We start from the raw sequence: 17550 nt of genomic DNA on the forward strand, positions 1-17550 counted from the left end.
CCTTATATGCACGTCTGAAGTTGGGGAGGTGGAGGGGGGGCAGTTGAACGACCAGAGGGTTGCAGCAGGATTGTAAAACCTAACGATTTGCTAAGAAATCGGGGCCGAAAAACGCAATTTACAAAACGGCGAGTTTTACAAGGTAGATAAAGTAACTGGGCAGAAAACGCACGGCCGCCGAACCCCCGCCGCGCGTGCTCCCAGGAGCCGGCGGGCCGCGAGCGCGCCTCTTTCCAGCCGCGCGGCCGGGGCCGCGCGAGGATTTCGCAGGAAGAGGAGGCTGCTTTGGAGCCTCGGACCCGGGGTCAGCGCATCTCCGAGAGGGCCACCAACGCCGCCCTGAGCCCCCTGCGACCGGCAGCGCTCCTTCCCTGGCTGGTAGCGGAAGTCGCACTATCCCTGCCCCTCGCCCGCCTCAGCCGGGCTATCTGTTCTCGCCTTGCTGGCGTTTGAAGCACGCATTTCACCGCGAGCTTCCTTTTCAGGGCAAAGCGCTGCGTGCAGTTTAAAGTTAACACCTCCATGCAGCCACTGCTGCGGGGATGTACGCATTTCCCCGTGCGTATGTGTACGAGTGTGTGTTTCTCCAAGAATGTCAGACTAAACGGACACTTTTAACATTTATTAAAGCCTACGTGTTCTGTCTCAAGGCTTATCGGGTTTGTCCAAACGTGTGTGTGTGTGTGTGTGTGTGTGTGTGTGTGTGTGTGTGTGTGTACGCGCGTGCGCGCCTGTCTCCACCCTCCTCTCGCCTCCCCACCCCCGCCCGTGCAGGGCGAAGTAGTCCTATATAGCGATGATAAATATCCCTGTTGATCACTTGATTGATTACCTCCCTGAAAGGTCACGCGGGCTCGCAGTAATTTCCTTTTGCCTAAGGCTGCCTTTTCACTTTTACTCCGGCACGACAGCTCCGAGTACACGGGATCTTTATTTTTTATTTTAACCCCTAAATGCAACCCCTCCCGAAAACAATGCAGACAAGAAAAATCGAATAAAATCAACTCGAGACCTTTTAGCTCACTCGGAGTCGCCTTCCCCATCCCGCTCCTTTCTTTCTTCTGGCCCCCGCCCCTCCTACTGCGACCCCCTCTCCCCAACTCAAATGTATTCTAGACACTATTTAATAGATGAGTGTCTTACAAGTAAACTCAGGCGTCCCTTGGGTCTGCATTTCATGTCTGTGACTCTCTCTTTCTCCCGTGGACTAAAAATTCGGATTTAAACCACTAGACAAGCTATTAATTTAGCTAGACTACCCAGGGTCCTGAACCCAATTAATTTCTAATAATTATAGCCCAAGGGGGCTAGATAGATCTCCCTGCCTCTTTCTTTTATTGCCACTCCACGCCACCGAGGTCAGCGTATAATAATAAAGTGTATATTTTGAAAGCGATCTCCAGAACAGTGAGTTATTGCAATGAATGAAAATTGTTTCCATTTTGGCTAATTGAGCCCGTGGCCGAAAGCTAGAGCTCTGAGACTAAATAAAGAGGACTGTTTCCTTTCAACATGAAGAAACCCCTGCCTAGCTCTGGTCACCCAGTGAGAGTTTAATTTCTTAACAGCCAACCTGAAACCCAGCGTTGGGTAAACAGTATTAATAATTGCATTACAATGATTAAATTAATCTTGCTGGTAACCAGGAGAATATAGGTTGAATAGCAAGATGTAAAGTTCACTGCACAAAGACAATAGGCCAAGAAATACCTCCATAAAGAATTCAAACTTTCTTCCAAAGACACTGTGGGGCTGGTTCAATTATATTTCGAGGAAAGGAAAAGTTCCTGTTGCATGCAATGTATTGAAAATCAGTTCTTTGCCGTTTTTAGCATTTATTAAAGAAACATAGTCGGAGAAAGGGTATACTTTTCTTTTCTTCTTTCATGACCCCTCTTCCTTTCAACTCCCATCTTGATTTCTCTACTTCTCCTTTAAAAAACTCAAAAAAAAAACCCCAACAAAAACCCCGAAACAAAATATGACAGTAAGAAAACAAGCAAATCCAGACAGCCCGTAAGCTCTTCGACTTTCCAAGGAGGCACTGTTTCCAGGATGCTCGCTTCCGTTGGAGAAAACGCAAGAAAACGTTGGCACTCATGCCCCTCAAGGAAACGAATTTCAGGAGGAGAGGGAAAGGTGGGTGGTAGGTAATCGGGCAGCGGGGGCAGTTCGGCCAACTTGTTGGAGGCCTCTTTTCTCTTGGGCGAGCGACAGCTTGGACGTCCCGTCCGAGGGTTTTGGGAATCCGAGGGACCGCTGAACAGAAAGTCACCTGCTTGGGTCTCACGGCTGAGACTTGGGACAGGTGGAACTGACGGGGTTCATGTACTTGGAAGTGGGAACCCGCCCAGGTCCGCACGCCGGGGCCGCGGCGCTGCAGGCGGCGAGCGCAGTCCGCAGCTGCTGGGCGTTTGCTCCATCAGGTTAAACACACTTGAACTAGAAACTTGGCTTTTTTAGTAACACTCACCTAGGGCAGAAAGCAAATGAGAGAGAGAGAGAGAGAGACAGAGAGAGAGAAACCCAGCTTTCAGGTTTGAAAAGAAAAACGATGATATTGTGAATACTTCACTAAAAAAAAAAAACAGCAAAAAAGAATGATGCCTTGTCTATTCACAATGCTTTGGCCCTAGGGCACAGAGGAGTTTGTGTTTATTATTTCAGTTGGGAGAGGTTGGATTTGCTCGTGTCCCGAAACTCTTGGAAAGACCAGGCATTCGCTGAGGGGGCCGCGACCCCAGGGACTTTAAAAAACCAGAAGGGGAGGGTGCTCCAGCAGCGCTTCACCCCCGCGCCCTTCGCTCTCTAGAAAAGTTTAAAAGACGGGGATCTTTAAGTTTGGGAACTCCGATTTTATTTTCTGGAGTCCTTCATATCCTACCCAATTCCCTTCACAGCCCCCACCCCACCCCACCCCTAACCCGCCACGTGGTTTATAATTTCTCAGCGGAAACAATCATCGCAGCTTCACGTATAGGTCTTCTATTTAATCTTGGGGTTGGTTCCATGGTACCTTCGTTTCCTAGAAAATTCTCTGGCACTCCTCTTAACTTCCTCTCTTCAAGTGGACCAGGATATAAGACCCCTCCTTCCCCCCCGCTAAGATGAAAGGAATTAATGCAAGCAGCAGAGGGGAGGATAGTAACTCCTTTTATTATTTTTTTTAAGGTTCCCGGGGCTGAGAAGGTGAAATGAAAAGTCCCAGGCAGAGCCTCCGACTGTTCTGGGAGCTCTTCCTCCCTTTGGGGTCTCCTTCTCCTCTCCTGGGGGACAGGGCCTTCGAGGTTCCGGTAGATGGTAGGGGTCTGATCCTCCAGTGCAGTCTCTCCATCCTGTGGCCTAGGTGAGGGTCTCCAGGGAATCCTTAAACTGATCAGGAGCAGCTTCTATGAACATCTTGCCGGCCAGCCTAGTGTTTCTCTCCCTAGAGACTCTATTACCTTTCTAAAGGTTCTCAATCCCCCACTTCTCCTTTTCCTCTGGGGACACTTACTGGTCAGAGGGAAGGCACTACTCCATCTAAACCGAGGGGAGCCTGTGAACTCACATTCACAGACTTCTGGGTATCCACATTCAGAATGTTGAAGTGCCTGCTGCTTTTGCACCCACCTCTGCTGTGTGTTAAGTACAGCACCTGGATGCACAGAGCAACAGGAATTGTAGTCGGACTGGAAAAACAAAAAACAAAAAACAAAACCCACCTGCCTCTTCAGTCTAGAGGGAATGATAAGAGTACTCTTGTGTCTGTCTGGTACTTATCAGAACCTTCTCTTTTGGAAGTTATTTTACTCCTGCTCTGTGCAATTCCTTCCTTTGCTCCCTTTCTTTTCCTTACATTTCAACATTACACATTTGTCTCTCTTGGGACCTGTACTTGGTTCTCCAGGGACCTGTATCTTACAGCCACAGGCTCCCAGAATTACACATCTCTGGAGAAAGAAATGGTGGGCATCCTTAGCCAGGGTGATCCTTTGAATTTTGACTTCTCAGAGATATTTTAGGAGCCATTGGTGAATGCCCTTTAGGCTTGAACCTTACTGTTTGCTCAGGACATTCTCAGTGATCTCTCTTCCCCCCCCTCCACCTTTGCCAAACTCATGCCCAGGGCTTGCTTTTCTTTTCCTTTTCCTCTAACTGGAACATCAAGGATGTACTGTTGCAGCACAGAGACTGAAAAGATTGTAATTTTCTTTTACAGTGTCTGGCAGGATTTGCAACAGATATTATTGGGGACATAAATAGCTCATGGAAGGTATTGAACAAAACTGTTTAATGCAAGGAGGTTGTACCAAGAGAAAATCTATACGTAGTTGAAATTGATTCATACCTTGAACACAGCTGGTCCCTTTAGGATTTCCCCATTTCTATGTGCCCACTTCATTGGTAAATCCTGTAATTAAAGCAAGTTTCAACAATGTATTTTTTAAGGGTGGGGGAGGAATTTCCCCCCACCTCCTCTTTCTTTTGACCCCAAAGGTTGTGGTTTTAAGCGAATGAGTGAAAATGGCTGGCAGGCTGAGCTGCAGCAAGAGGAGATGGGGGCGGCCTTGGGGGAGGCCGGAAGGTGACAGCCAACCTCAGGGACGCAGGAGGTCTTGGATATTAAATGCCCGAGCCTGTCCGGACCTGGGAGGTGATGATTACTACTTGGTGGGAATAGACCACTGAAACGTTCCAAGGGTAGCTGCAAGCATTGGATTATACCTAACACCGAGCAAGAAAACAGTTACTTATTTAGCTTTCAACTCTGAAAGCACAAAGCCGCAAGAGCTTCAGCAGCAGCAGCAGCGGGGGCGGCAGCAGCAGATTGCCTGAAGTTCAGGATGATTCTCACTTTCTCCTGGATCGTTTGTCAACAGTCCCGTCCTTCTAGTTCTTTAGCACGGAAAAGGTTCTAAAAGCCCCACTTCTTGCTTTCTCCGTGGATGGTATAGAAAATCTCCTGCAATTTATGGTGGGAAAAACAATAATAATGATGATGCAGGCTTATTGGTGATTCCAACACGAAATCAAGCCTTTGCCCTAGTCTTTATTCCGCCCCCCCCTCACCGCCCGCCTTTTTTTGGGGCGAGGTGTCTGCTCCCCTCTGCCTCCCTGCGCTCGCTCCCCGCCCCCCGCCGCCCTCCCCGTGGCTCCCTTTCTCCGCCTCCTCAGCGATTGCCATCTGACAAGATCTCCAAATCAAAGTGATAAATCGCTCCAAACTTTTTTTGGCGGCGCTGAGATGTTGGAGGGGCGTCTAGCGCGCATGTGCGAAGGTGTCCGAACTGACAATGCTGGAGAGATAGCGAGTGTGGATTGAGAGAAAGGGAGAGAGGGAGGGAGAGAGAGTGAAAGAGGAAAGACAGAGAGTGAGTGTGTGTAAGTGCGTGTTTGTGTGTGTGTGTGTGTGTGTGTGTGTGTGTGTGAGGGGGGGAGAGAGAGAGAGAGAGAGAGAGAGAGAGAGAGGAGCGAGGGAGGGAGCGAGAGGGAGAGCAAAAGAAGGAAAAGATCCAAGAAAAAAAAACCCCAACCACACACCAGCGGCTGCAGGACTGGGCACAGCATGAGATCCAAAGGCAGGGCAAGGAAACTGGCCACAAGTAGGTGCAATATCCCTTTTCTATTGGCTTTCCCCCTCCTCTGCCATCTTGCATATCTGTCTCCAGCGCTCCGGGAGGGAGCGCGCAGCTGCCTCTCGCGCCGGGGCCCGGGTGGAGGGCAGGCGCAACGCAGCCCCAGCAACCTGCCGGTCCTAGCCTTCGCGCCCGGCCTCCCGCGCTCTCGCTCTTGGTTTGGGCGCCAGAGGAGCCGGGGCAGCCCTTAGCCCCGCGCACCGACCAGCTGTGGCAATCCCGGGGTGGGGGTGGGGGTGGGGGCAGCCAAGACCGGGGTGGGAGGGAGAAGAGCGCGCGAGAGCAAGCGGGAAGGGGTGGGGTGGGGGGAGAGGAGATGAGAGAGTCTCCCCCTCCCCTCCCCTTCCCCCAGGCGGAGGAGAGTTGCCTCTGGCCAACCAGCTAGTCCCGGGTATGGGAGGGGGAGCGGGGGATGGGGGGAGGCGGGCTGGGGATGGGAGCGTTTTCGAGCCTTGGTTTGTTTCTGGGGTTTGGGGTGGGTGGCAGGCTCGGAGGGAGCCACAGTGGCGGCGGCGGCGGGCAGCCGTGGTGGAGTTGGGAAAAGTTGCGAGGCGGCCGCTGGAAGTTGCGCGGGCTGGCGGGCTGCGCCGAGCTGCGGTTGCGGTAGTGGGCGCTGTGCGCTCGGCTGTGCTCTCCGGCGTGCCCCGCGCGGCGGGACGACTGGGGTGGGGAGTGGGGGAGACGAGAGTGGGGGCTGTAGTCGCCGTGTGTGTGGTGGTGGTGGGGCACAGGCAGTGCAGAGCTACCGGCTCGCCGGAGCCGGGGGCAGGTGAGGAGAGAAGAGGCCCGGCGAGCGCCTGGAGAGTGAGGAGTGCAGGGCGCGCAGCCAGCGGCGACAGCCGCCGAGGAGAAGGGGGCCGAAAGGGCCTGCTCCCGCCTGCGAGATCCAGGCTGGCCGGGCGCCGAGTGACCCCCAGGGGGCGGGCTGCCGGGACTTTAGGCCGCGGAGGGAGCGCCGCAGAGCCTCTCGCTCTATTTCTGGATGCAGCCCGGGTCTCGGGTCACTAACCCTCCCCGGCGCCCCCTGCCTGCCCGGCGTGGAGCCGCGTTGATCACGCGGGACCGGGGAGATTGGGTTCAGGGCCGGGGCGGCAGGGTCCCCATCCCCCACTCTTCTCACAAAAGTGTCGGGGGACTTCGCCTGGAATTGTCCGCCGAACCGACACAGTCCGGAAAGGCAGACGCCTCGATCGGGACTGTAGGCGTCAGGACTGGGTTTGTCCAAATGCTTCTAGCGCAAGTGTAAGGGGACTAGGAGGTGCCGAGACCCGGAGCAAACCCGAGCAGTCCAAAGCCCTCCTCCTCGAGGTGTCAGCACGCGAGGCTGGAGCAGCCTCGGGAGGGGACAGGCCGCCGTTCGCTCTTCCACTCGCTGAAAACAACTAATTGTTTTGCTTGGGGACGGGAGAAAGGAGAGATGGGGGTGGGTAGGACGCTTCTCCCCAGTAAAATCCCCAATCTCTCCCCCCTCCCTTGCGTATTAAAACCAAGTACGTCCCCAAACCTTCCAGCCTCCCAGGTCTCCGCAGCGGAAGGCAGCGGCACCTCTGCGGGCTGGGTTTCTTTGGCAGTGGGAGTCCGAGGTCTAGCCCAGTGAGATGGTGTCATCGTAGGCTCCTTTCCAGTGCTTCGTCCAGTCCTCACTCAAGCACTCCTCCACTTCCCAATACGTTTCCTTTCGCCCTGGTCTCAGGGATCAACCTAAATATAGGGCTCTTGGGTCATCAGTACATCTGTTTCTCTTTTGGATATTGTTCATTTCACTTAGCTGCGACACTGTCAAAGGGCGCCAGTAGAAGACCCGTTTTTTCTGTTTTCTTTCAAATGTGGCCGATGTCTTTATTTTCATCTGAGGAGCAATTAAGTGTACATATGTTTGGAGGCCTGGGGGCTTCAATTCCGGCTAAAGGTTTGGAGTGAGAGAGAGAGAGAGAGAGTGTGTGTGTGGGGGGGGGGTTGGAGGGTGGGAGGACGAGAGCGGTGTTTTGGGGGGGGGGGGGGCGTGGAGAGCCTATTTCAACCATGCCTAAATTGTGAAATGAAAGCCGAATGCTTTGCGCCTCATTGCCCGGTATCCGCTGAAGTGAAAGCAGAACACAAAACTCTTCGAATTTCCTTGAGCAACTTTTTCAACTATTTTAATTGCCAAGCTATACGCCGCCCTATTAAAATATTCCCGCACGCACAGCCCGCTCAACATCCAGAAACTGAACCTCGTTTCCCGATCTGATGATACTTCTCATTCATTCAGTGGGAGACCCATTTTTTGTCTCTAGTGTCTCTCAGGATGCCGCTGCCCCTTTCTGATAACTAGATAGGAACTCTTACAAACTTTCCTTGCTGAGCCTCAGGTTCTCGTTCGCGCTGCTCCAGCTGTTGCCACCAGGCAGCTTTTCTCGGGCAGAAGCACTGCTTTATGCAATTCTTCAGTTACAATCTGGGCAATAAAGGAAATCATATCAAAAGTAGGGATTTTTTTGTATTTTAAAGCGCTATTTCCGTCCCCCGCCGTAGTGCGTGAGTTTCCTTGAGCGTGGCAGAGATAGTCAGTGACCCCTTGCCGTGCAGTCCAACGAAAACTTCACCGCTCTGTCTGCACCGGTTTTTCTTTTTTTTTTTTTTTTTTTCTGGATTAGAAAGAGGCAGTGTACCAGCATACTTTAAAAAGCATACCTTTATGTTTTTTTTTTAAATGCAAAGTCAACATTGTAGTGGAAACAAATCACATAGGAACAGTAGTTTTCTGGATTTCTTGTTATTCTTTTTGTCTTTTGTAAATTTCTTTGGTGGCCAAGTCCTGTCCCGGTCTTGGCTACAGTACAGGATCCCATGAACCCTGAAAGTACCCACTGAAGTTAAGCCCAGAATGAATGCACAACCCATGTTCCAACTTACAGGGCTTGTTTTTTTCTTTTTTCTTTTCTTTCTTTTTTTTTTTTTTTTACACACTAGTTGAAACCGATAAATTCGTTGCAAATCATTTGGGAGGAATAAACCGTTTAATTTAAAAAGAAAAAAGGGAAAAGCAGGAAGATTGACAGTTGTACTGTCTAAAGCCCTTGGCTTTTATTCCCATCTTTAAGAAAAGAAAACTAAAAGCAGACTGCGGCAGCGCCGGGAGGCTTCCCAGCGGTTTTTTTGGGCAGCTAGGAGAGCACCTGGGCGGTGCCAGAATTGCCAGTTGCAACTTTTTTCTCCTGGTGATGGGAAAGAAGTCAAGTTGGGTTTGCCCAGCCTGCCTAGAGCCGAGACACGGAAGCAACCCCCACCCCACTTTCCTAAAGTGACACCCGGCAGTGTTTCAATCACAGCACTGAAGGAGTTGCAACGTGTAACCCCCCCCTTTAGCTACCGGCCCCCCAGAAGTCTCGTAAAGACCCAGAAGGCGATGCGATTAGCAAGACCCCGGAGAGGGGGGCACTTGTTACTTGTACACTTGATCTCTGTTTAAAAAGAGGCTTTTAAATAGGTAAGGTAGATGAGGACCCTCCCTCAACGTGCTTAAACTCCTCACCTTAGCAGCCCAATACTTAAGATAACAAAGGAAACGCGCACCCAGGTTCCAGCCTGCACTCCCCGTATGCCCACCCATTTGTGTTTTTCTTCATAATTAAAAAAGAAAAGATGGAAATACAGAGCTTTGTTTAAAAAACATATTTTACTTGTTTATTTCAGACTGCTTTTGAGGAGGAAAAACCCTCGCCCGTCAGAGGCCCGAGGCCCCTTCTAGGAAGGCGGTTTATTTGCCATTACTTGACCATTACCCTGGCTTAGGGCTTCTTTATTGCATTTGGCACTTGGAGCGCAGTATTCCTGCAGCATTTCGATGTGTTTCGCCAAAAAAAGAAAAAAAAATCCATGTTTGGGAGAAGGTTAATAACGCTTTTCATCCCCCCCCCCAAACATTGTGGAAGGGTACGGTTCATTAGATGCGGAGGCAGGAAGGCTGGAAAGAAAGGCTCCTTTTTCAGATTTTTATTTGTAGGGGCTTGAGAAGTCACAGGTCTTGGCGACGATGTGCGTGTGAGTGCGCGCGCAAGTGTGCGTGAGCGAGTCTTGGCGGGGGTAGCCCAGTTCACAGGTTCTCTGAGCGGAGGCCTCTCTCCACTACCCGGGCCCGGGCCTCCCCTGCCGACAAACGTTCAGCACATAGGACGCTTATCGAATAGAAATTAACGCGTCATTCTAAGAAATTTTTACTTCCTTCTTCTCTTTTATAAAGTTGAAGGTAGTCACTCTGTAAGCAGTTTCCCTTTAAACATCTTGTCGTTTGGGAGTTTCTTGTATTTCATTTTTGGAAGCTGGGGCCAGGTTGTCGCCTCAGACGTGGCCTGGGCCCAGGGAGGACAAGGATGGGGACCCCGGAGGCAAGAAGGACAAAGGAGGGCAAGAGAGAGCCGACTTGTTGCCCTCGGCTCCTTTAGCTCAGTCCCCCTCTCCCCGCACCTCCTCCGTTTGCTTCTGTGGGGAGCGGGCCCTGAAGTGGAGAAACTTGACTTGTCACCTTCTGGCCAGTGGCTCTCACCCCGTTCCCGAGGAACTCAGCTCCTAGAGGAGCCCCAGTCCCAAGAGCTGGGTACAGCCTCCCACCCCTTATCTCCAAACCATCGCAGGCAGTGGGAGCGGGCTCTCTTGGGGAGTGGGGGGTGGAGCTGGGGAGGCCCTAGCAGGAGCCTGGCAGTGCTCACCCAGGGAGGACCCCCACACCTCCCGCCCCAGCGGCTCAGCTGCTCAGCTCCTGGCTCTCAAGCTTAGGCCAGATCTTCTCTCTCCAGCCTCAGAGGGGCTGCGTGCCGGCGCACTGCTTCGCCAGGAGCGCTGACGGTGTACACACATGCACCCGCACGCACCTCTCTCTCTCTCTCTCTCTCTCTCACACACACACACACACACACACGCACACGCACACGCACGCTCACACGTCCGGGGTTAAGGAACACTCAAGTGAGGAGGGCAGGCACACCTTCATTCACTCACCCCGGCAGGGGGGAGAGAGGCCCTTGGGGGACACCGGGCGGGAGGGGATAGACACACTCTAAGGATGCCAGCCACATTTTTCTGGAGTGGTGGTTAACCCTTCCTTGGCTGGAAGCTGCTGCTTCAGGCACTTTCTAAAAAGGTCTGTGGGGTCTGCTTTTCTTTTCATCGGGGCAGCCCAGTATGAATCATTAGTTCCCTCCCTACCCCGTTTGCCACGGTCCTTTTTCTAAAATTAGATTTCCCCCTTCCCACTCTTCTGGCCTTGCAAGTTTACCGGAGAGTTCTCAAGGAAATTGGCTGTGTAGTGAGAACAAGTGTGAGGAACAGGGCAAGAAGGAGACGAACAAATGGAGCAGAAAACAAGAGAGGGAGAAAGGAAGACGGAAGCAGCGTGCCTCTTCTTCCAGGTCCCCGTTCGCACACCGATTGGTATTATATTTTGTTCCCCAGTAAATGGAAAAAGTATAATCCTTGTTAATTATCCTTGCTTACATGCCATACAAGAAACTTCAGAGATATTTCTACATAAGGAAGAAACTGTTTACAAAACTCTTTCAAAAGTGTGACATATCGCTCTAGTTCAGCACTAAAAAGCTAAACACACTTGCCCTCCTTTGAAGTGCCCTGGCGAGGGCCGCGAATTCGAGTGCGGTTCAGATATTGCTGTGGGTATAACTAATGGCCTCCACCCATTTAGCTCAAGTGGGAGGAGAGAAAGGCCTGAATTCCTTGTCCAATGGGTCCTCTGGAGACTGGGTTCTGGCTCCTGGCCAGTTCTGTACAATGTCAACATTGAATATTTGAATTCCCAGACTCTATTTAACAAGTTTCTAAATAAATAAACTCATTGTGTGTCTGTGTTTAAAATTATTTCACCTCTTTCATAAAAGCTACAGCATCTTATTACATTGGGCTTGCAAGTTGATTTTTTTAAAAAAATAAACAAACAAACAGAGCTTAAGGCATTTTAATAGGCAGACCGTCACCATATGTATGTTTTGTAAAGACATTCTCTCATTTGTGGTTGGGTAGGAGCTATTTTGATGGATCTTGGGCTGTTCTGTGTGCTGTGATAGCGAATTATATAAGAAAGCCAAGCTAAATGCAGAAAGTCAGTGAAATATTAATCACATGAAAAGGGAGGCCTGAATGTGTAACTGTAGTGTCTTTAGATATTTGATAATTTTGTCTGCTGGGTGCTACAGGGGATGTGTCCTAAATGGATATCTGTGGACTCCCCAGTCCACAGGTATCGGTAGATCTACAGCTCTGCCTGGATGGTGTTTTGTTTCTGGGCATATTTTCTTTATGTGTGTCTGTCTTTGTAAGTTGGAAAGGGTAGATACAGAAATGCTATCCTCATATTTCAGTTTGATTTTGAAAAGGACTACATGAATTCTATGTTTTTACTAATCGCTTAGCATTTGAACATCCACAGCATTTTAATGAAGATAGGAACATACTTGTTCTAAGAAGTATATACTTAATAATAATAATAATAATAAAAAAGGCAAGTTCTAGTCCTCTTGAAAGTGTGGACTCCATCTGGAGTTGTTAGGAAAGAAAGTGGAATTCATTCTAATTTATGTGTATAAAGTACAACATTATTAAAAAGAATGGGATTTGAAAGGGCACATAGCAAAACCCGTAACAGTTAGCTGGTAACATGGAGAGCTCAAAGCCAAGAAAAAAATACCACCAACCCGTGCAAACCCTAAAATAGATTACAATGACCTCAGCCATTTTCATTTTCAAAAATAATAGCCATGATTAAAATGGGGGGAGTGTTTTACTTGGAACCATACTCTTCTGCATTATTACATAAAAGCTATTTTGTGGTTAAGGAACTGTTTCATTATAGAAAAAAAGCAAGTCAATTTTTAATCAAATGCCTAACTCTTCAAAAGCTCTTATTCTTGAATTACTTTTTATTTTAATTTTAGTTGTTATTCTTATTCATTAGCAAACGTGCTTTTGGCTTGTATATTCAGCCAAATCCTTGACTACTAGCTTTTATAACAAATCTAAGAAGAAATGTTATTTAGAAAAGAGATTTTGCTAATCCTGTTAGTAAACACCTGCCTAGGGATCACTGACTATATATAACAGGAAGAACCAAGGCTTACTTAACCTTGTGCAAGTACTTGCCTAAAGGAATTAATTTTGTATGTTAGAGTTGTTCAAATTATGACATCTGGGAAAGTCCTTGTATGTAGCACTTGGTCAGCTTCAGCAATGGGCAGGCTTGTGGTACAAATATCAGTGAGATCTCTCCATGTACACGGACCAACCACATTTCCTTCCTTCAGGAGCATTGCAAACATGCTCATCAGAGTTTGAATCTGGGTGTGGTCCCTGACTGAATAGCCAGGTCATCTTCAAGTTATTGAGTGCCTCCGAAAGGTACCTTTCTTTGTAAAGTGGGAGTAGTAATACTACCCGTCTTGGGCTGCTCTGAGGGTTAACTAGGGTGATGCACGCAAAGTACCTAAGTCAAAAGCGATCACTCAACAAATTTGTCATTTTCCTTCCAATATATCAGTTAAATTTTCTGAAGAGGAATTTTTAAGACATATTTCCCTCCACTCTTATTTTTTTATAAAGTCTCATTTTTAGAAGCATTTGCATGTTTATGGTAAGCATTTTGTCTGTCTTCTCAATAAATCATGTCCTGAGGATAAATTTGGGCACATTAAAATTGTATACTAAGCGAAAATAGGCAGTAGACTTATTCTGAAAACTGGAGAATCTTTCTTTTTGGGGAGGGGGACACTGGATAAATAAAGTGATTGAAATTTTAACCTTGCTCCACTGATCTTGGCATTGTATGCACACAGCCTAAGTTGAATTATGTATATTCTCCAGTTGTCATTAGCCCATAATCCCTGTGGATGAACAATTTTTTTTTAAGATTTTATTTATTTGACAGAGAGAGCACAAGCAGAGGGAGAGAGAGGGAGAAGCAGGCTCCCTGCTGAGCCTGATGTGGGACTCGATCCCAGGACCCTGGGATCGTGACCCGGGCCGAAGGCAGCTGCTTGACCAAATGAACCACCCAGGCGTCCCTGAACATTTTATTTTTAACGGAATGAGTTTTTTTTTTTAATTTAATGATTTTTTAAAAAAATTTTTATTTATTTATTTGAGAGAGAGAGAGAGTGCATGCGCAGGAGCAAGGTGAGGGGCAGAGAGAAAGGGAAAGAGAATCTCAAGCAGATTAGAAGCCAAGTGTGGAGCCAGAAGTGGGGCTTGATCCCATGACCCTGAGATCATGACCTGAGCCTAAACCAAGAGTCAGACGCTCAACAGACTGAGCCACCCAGGGGCCCCAGTGGAATGAGTTTTGTAAGTCACTTTACCACCCTAACTGAGGTGCTCTTCTCTAAATCAGGAGAATGGACTAGAGCACAACTTGTAATCTCAAATGTCTATAGGATTTGGCAGGCACAATAAGTGAATGAAGCAAAGTGGGTATAAGCACTAAACCATCTCCTATTTTATTTAAATTTTTGACACCCAGCCTTGTATTCTAGAACAAGAAGGAGTGGTGGGGGGACTGAGTTCAAGCCTCCTCTAAAGAAGCCAACTGCTACTCAGTTCTAGCTCTGCTGCCATTTGGATAAGGGGGCTCAATGCTGCTAGGTCTCCAATTTTTAAGAGAAGTCTCATATTGGGATTATTATTTAAATGTTCTCTACTTTAAAGTGTTGACTCAGTTAAAGTAAATAATCAACAACAAGCAACATTTTGCAGGCCCAACGGAACACCTCTGTCTGCTATGTATAGCTCACGGACCCTGGGTTTGCAACGTCTGGATTAGAAGACTTCCAAGGGTCCTTCAAAGTCCAACATTTTACAATATCCACAAGGCTTCCTGAATATTATCTTGTGTTTTTAAGATCTTTATCTTCCTTCTCCAACCCAAAGTTAATGTGTGTGTATGTGTGTGTGCGTGCGTGCGTGTGTGTGTGTGTGTGTGTGTGTGTGTGTATGTTTTGATAGGTGGAAGTACTTATTACAGAATCTGATATCTGGCCATTTATCTGGAAAAAAAAGTCTTTCATGGCCATGTTGTGTCTTTCTTTCCCTCCATGCCGCTTTATCATTAATTGGCTTAAGAAAATAAACTGAAACACACTCCCCTTCTCATAGCCAGTGGCCACCATTCTTTCTTATTTCTCACTCAACCCAATTCTTTGATTTGTGGTCTGGGGGTTGGGCAGTAAATCATTAGGAGATAGTTTTCTGTGGTTTTCCACAGTGGGAGAGGAAATAATTTGGCTACTGTGAGTATTACAGAGGAAGAGTTCATCCCTGCCCCCTAGGAGGGTCCAGAGGTCTCATCCTGTGCATGTGTAACTGAAGAACCCAATCGATTTTTAAGACATGAGCCTAAGATGAAGAAATTAGTTCTTAAGGGATGACTGTATTATTTGACAAGAGTGGCTCTCCTTGCAGGAAGGCTTGTATATATTCAGGGAATACTTGAAAGTAACACACATTGTTCTGTTTACTATCCTGAGCCGTATTTCCAGCAGAAGTGGTAGGTGAAAAACAGGTAAAATTAAGTCCTGGGGATTAAAAGGACAAGGCATGATGATGGAATACCAATAACAGGGGATTCTCCTCGTCAAGTTTGGGCTGAGCACTTTATAATAGGTAAATCAGTACTGTAGTCAAGGAACTGGTCAACAGATACTGGTTACTATCAGTTAACATTGTTGGAAAAATCATCAGATAATTCAGTGTTTGCACAGGAATCTCTAGAGTAGTGATAAGCCATGCCTACGGGCATTATCAGTGGGTTATCAGATAACACAGCTCCCATTTTTACACCTGACACTGAAACCTAAATTCCTTAGCCTGGTCTATGAGGGCCTCCCACACTTGAGTCAGAAGAATGTGGTGATTCTGAGCCCAGGTTCTGACTCACATTAACCTGGGTGTGAATCCTGACTCCACTGTTTACTAGGTGAGTAAAATGCCACTAAAAGTACTTATCTCATGTGAGGATTTGACTAACTAATGCGTTTAAAGTGTCTGAAATACAGTAGGAGCTCAATATGTGTTCATTAGTATGTTATGAACTTTTCAGGCTTCTTTATATCCGTACCCAAGACTGGTCTATTCAGCCTAACTTGTTTGCTCATTCTGCTCCTCTCTCTTTCTTGCCAGCCCAGCCTTTTGCTTCCCCCTTCCAACTTTTGGCCACAATGTTGCCTTAATCTGTAAATCTACCCACACAGTACTTTGACCTTCAAAATCTAATTCCTTCTTTAAGAGTTAGTTTAAACCCTCCCTTCTTCATAAGATTCATCTTCATCACACCTGGAGATGTGATTTCTCTATGTCTTTTTATTCCAATAGCATGGAATTATTTTCACCTACTGTCGTTTTGGCATTTTATTATAAAATCCTTATCTTCACTACATATATTTATCTATAGATATATATATCTTATTTTTCTAGCTAAGTCATAAAACTCCTGGAGAGCCCATTTCTGTTTTGTATAGTGCCTAGTTCTTTGCTTTGCTTATGGCAGATACCGGTACAATTAGGTGATAGTGACTCGTGATGGGCTTTGGTGGATTATGTGAACCCCTTCAATTTCTCTGCCTGTAAAACCTGCACGGTCAGGTAATGTCAGCACTAGAACTCCGGGATATCTGACACTTTAATTGCATACTAAATTCACAATTGGCCTATTTTGACAGTGATAAACCACCTGGAAAGCACATTTGGAAAGTAGAGTATTGTTCCTAATTTTCACCAATAATGCTCCTCATTTTGCCAGTGCAGGTATAACCTATGGTTCCTTACTTAAATTACAAACTGTTATTGATCTACACTTGATCTTAAGGTTTATGGAAACTCTGTAATGGACCTGATTCTGGAGACTGTCAGTGGAGTCAAGATAGAGATGGTGAAAGGTTTTGTGGGCTCATGTATTTCCCAGGGATTTTGGGTAGTCAGCTTTACAAAAGTCATCAGAAGTTGAGATTTTACATAAATGGTAACCCCAATATAGGCAATATTAATATAGACCAAAGCAACATGAATTTTACTCTATATTTTAATATACATTTATGATTGAAGGCTCTTTTGAGCAATTTAAGGCCAACAGATAATGATGTTGCATTGAATTTTGTTTTGCTGATCAAGTTAACCCCACTCATCCAACGGAGTTACTTTAATTAATTAATACTTTTTAAAGATTTATTTATTTATTTTAGGGGGGACGAGCGGGGGAGGGGCATAGGGAAAGAATCCTCAAGCAGACTCCCGGCTGAGCGCAGAGCCCAAAGCAGGGGTGGGGGGGTTGCTCCATCTCAGGACCCATGAGATCATGACATGAGCTGAAACAAGAGTAGGAGGCTTAACTGACTAAGCTACTTGGTTGCCCTGGGGTTCCTGGAGTTCCCTTAATTTAAATGCAACTATGACTTCTTCTCCACTCCTTCTCCCAATCCCTGTACCCCACTCCCCACTTCCGCACCCCCATTTCACAAATCCCTTATCTTTATGGAGAAAATTTTTGCCCTTTATGGAGGGCAATTAGCCTCTTGGACAACTGTCCTCAAGTCCTGAACAATTACAGAGTTTCAGTGCCTGTTAGGAGTTTTCCTACCCCAAGACCAGCCAGGTGTGACTTTTTATCCTGTTCTTAGGATTGTTCTTAAGGCATTGGAAGTCTTTTTAAGGGAGGGCAGAGACTAAGAACCACGGATTTTATACTTTGGTGCTGATTATAGACTTTACCTCTGGCGAGAACTATGAAATTAAGCAGTAATAAAATGTTTCATGATAAGATGATAATAAAAATGAATGGAGGGATGGAACAACTATCTTGGTTTCTGCTAGAATCATGGTTTGTGACCTTCTTTTGGATCTTCGACACTTCCCAGAATTTGATGAAAGGTATGGAGCCTCTCTCCAGAAAATGCAAACATGC

At 47.3% G+C, this 17550-nt stretch overlaps 2 protein-coding genes and 1 long non-coding RNA gene across 10 annotated transcripts in view; 2 read left to right on the forward strand and 1 right to left on the reverse strand.

Moving 5' to 3' along the window:
• Positions 1-17550, forward strand: part of ACTRT3 (actin related protein T3) — a 207212-nt gene that overhangs the window by 68344 nt on the left and 121318 nt on the right. The window lies entirely within an intron of this gene.
• On the reverse strand, positions 3505-5833 carry LOC141373607 (uncharacterized). Its single transcript, XR_012379800.1, has 4 exons — positions 5524-5833; positions 4838-4945; positions 4331-4393; positions 3505-3671 (listed from the first exon to the last, which is right to left on the reverse strand). It is a non-coding gene; the product is annotated as an uncharacterized lncRNA (long non-coding RNA).
• MECOM (MDS1 and EVI1 complex locus) overlaps positions 5225-17550 on the forward strand; it is a 532091-nt gene continuing 519765 nt past the window's right edge. For 6 of the 8 annotated variants that reach the window (XM_073897575.1, XM_073897586.1, XM_073897558.1 and 3 more), the window contains exon 1: positions 5227-5585. Coding sequence is in view for 6 of the 8 variants with exons in the window: in XM_073897558.1 (XP_073753659.1) it covers positions 5549-5585 (37 nt within the window). In the remaining 2 variants the exon portion in view is untranslated. Of the gene's footprint in view, positions 5586-17550 lie in introns of all 8 variants that reach the window. The other 2 variants (XM_073897608.1, XM_025879342.2) reach the window with 2 other exon arrangements.

This window comes from Callorhinus ursinus, unplaced genomic scaffold (assembly GCF_003265705.2).
Source record: "Callorhinus ursinus isolate GAN/ISIS: 27379988/994484 unplaced genomic scaffold, GSC_fseal_2.0 scaffold1, whole genome shotgun sequence".
In the NCBI taxonomy this organism is placed as follows: Eukaryota; Metazoa; Chordata; class Mammalia; order Carnivora; family Otariidae; genus Callorhinus; species Callorhinus ursinus.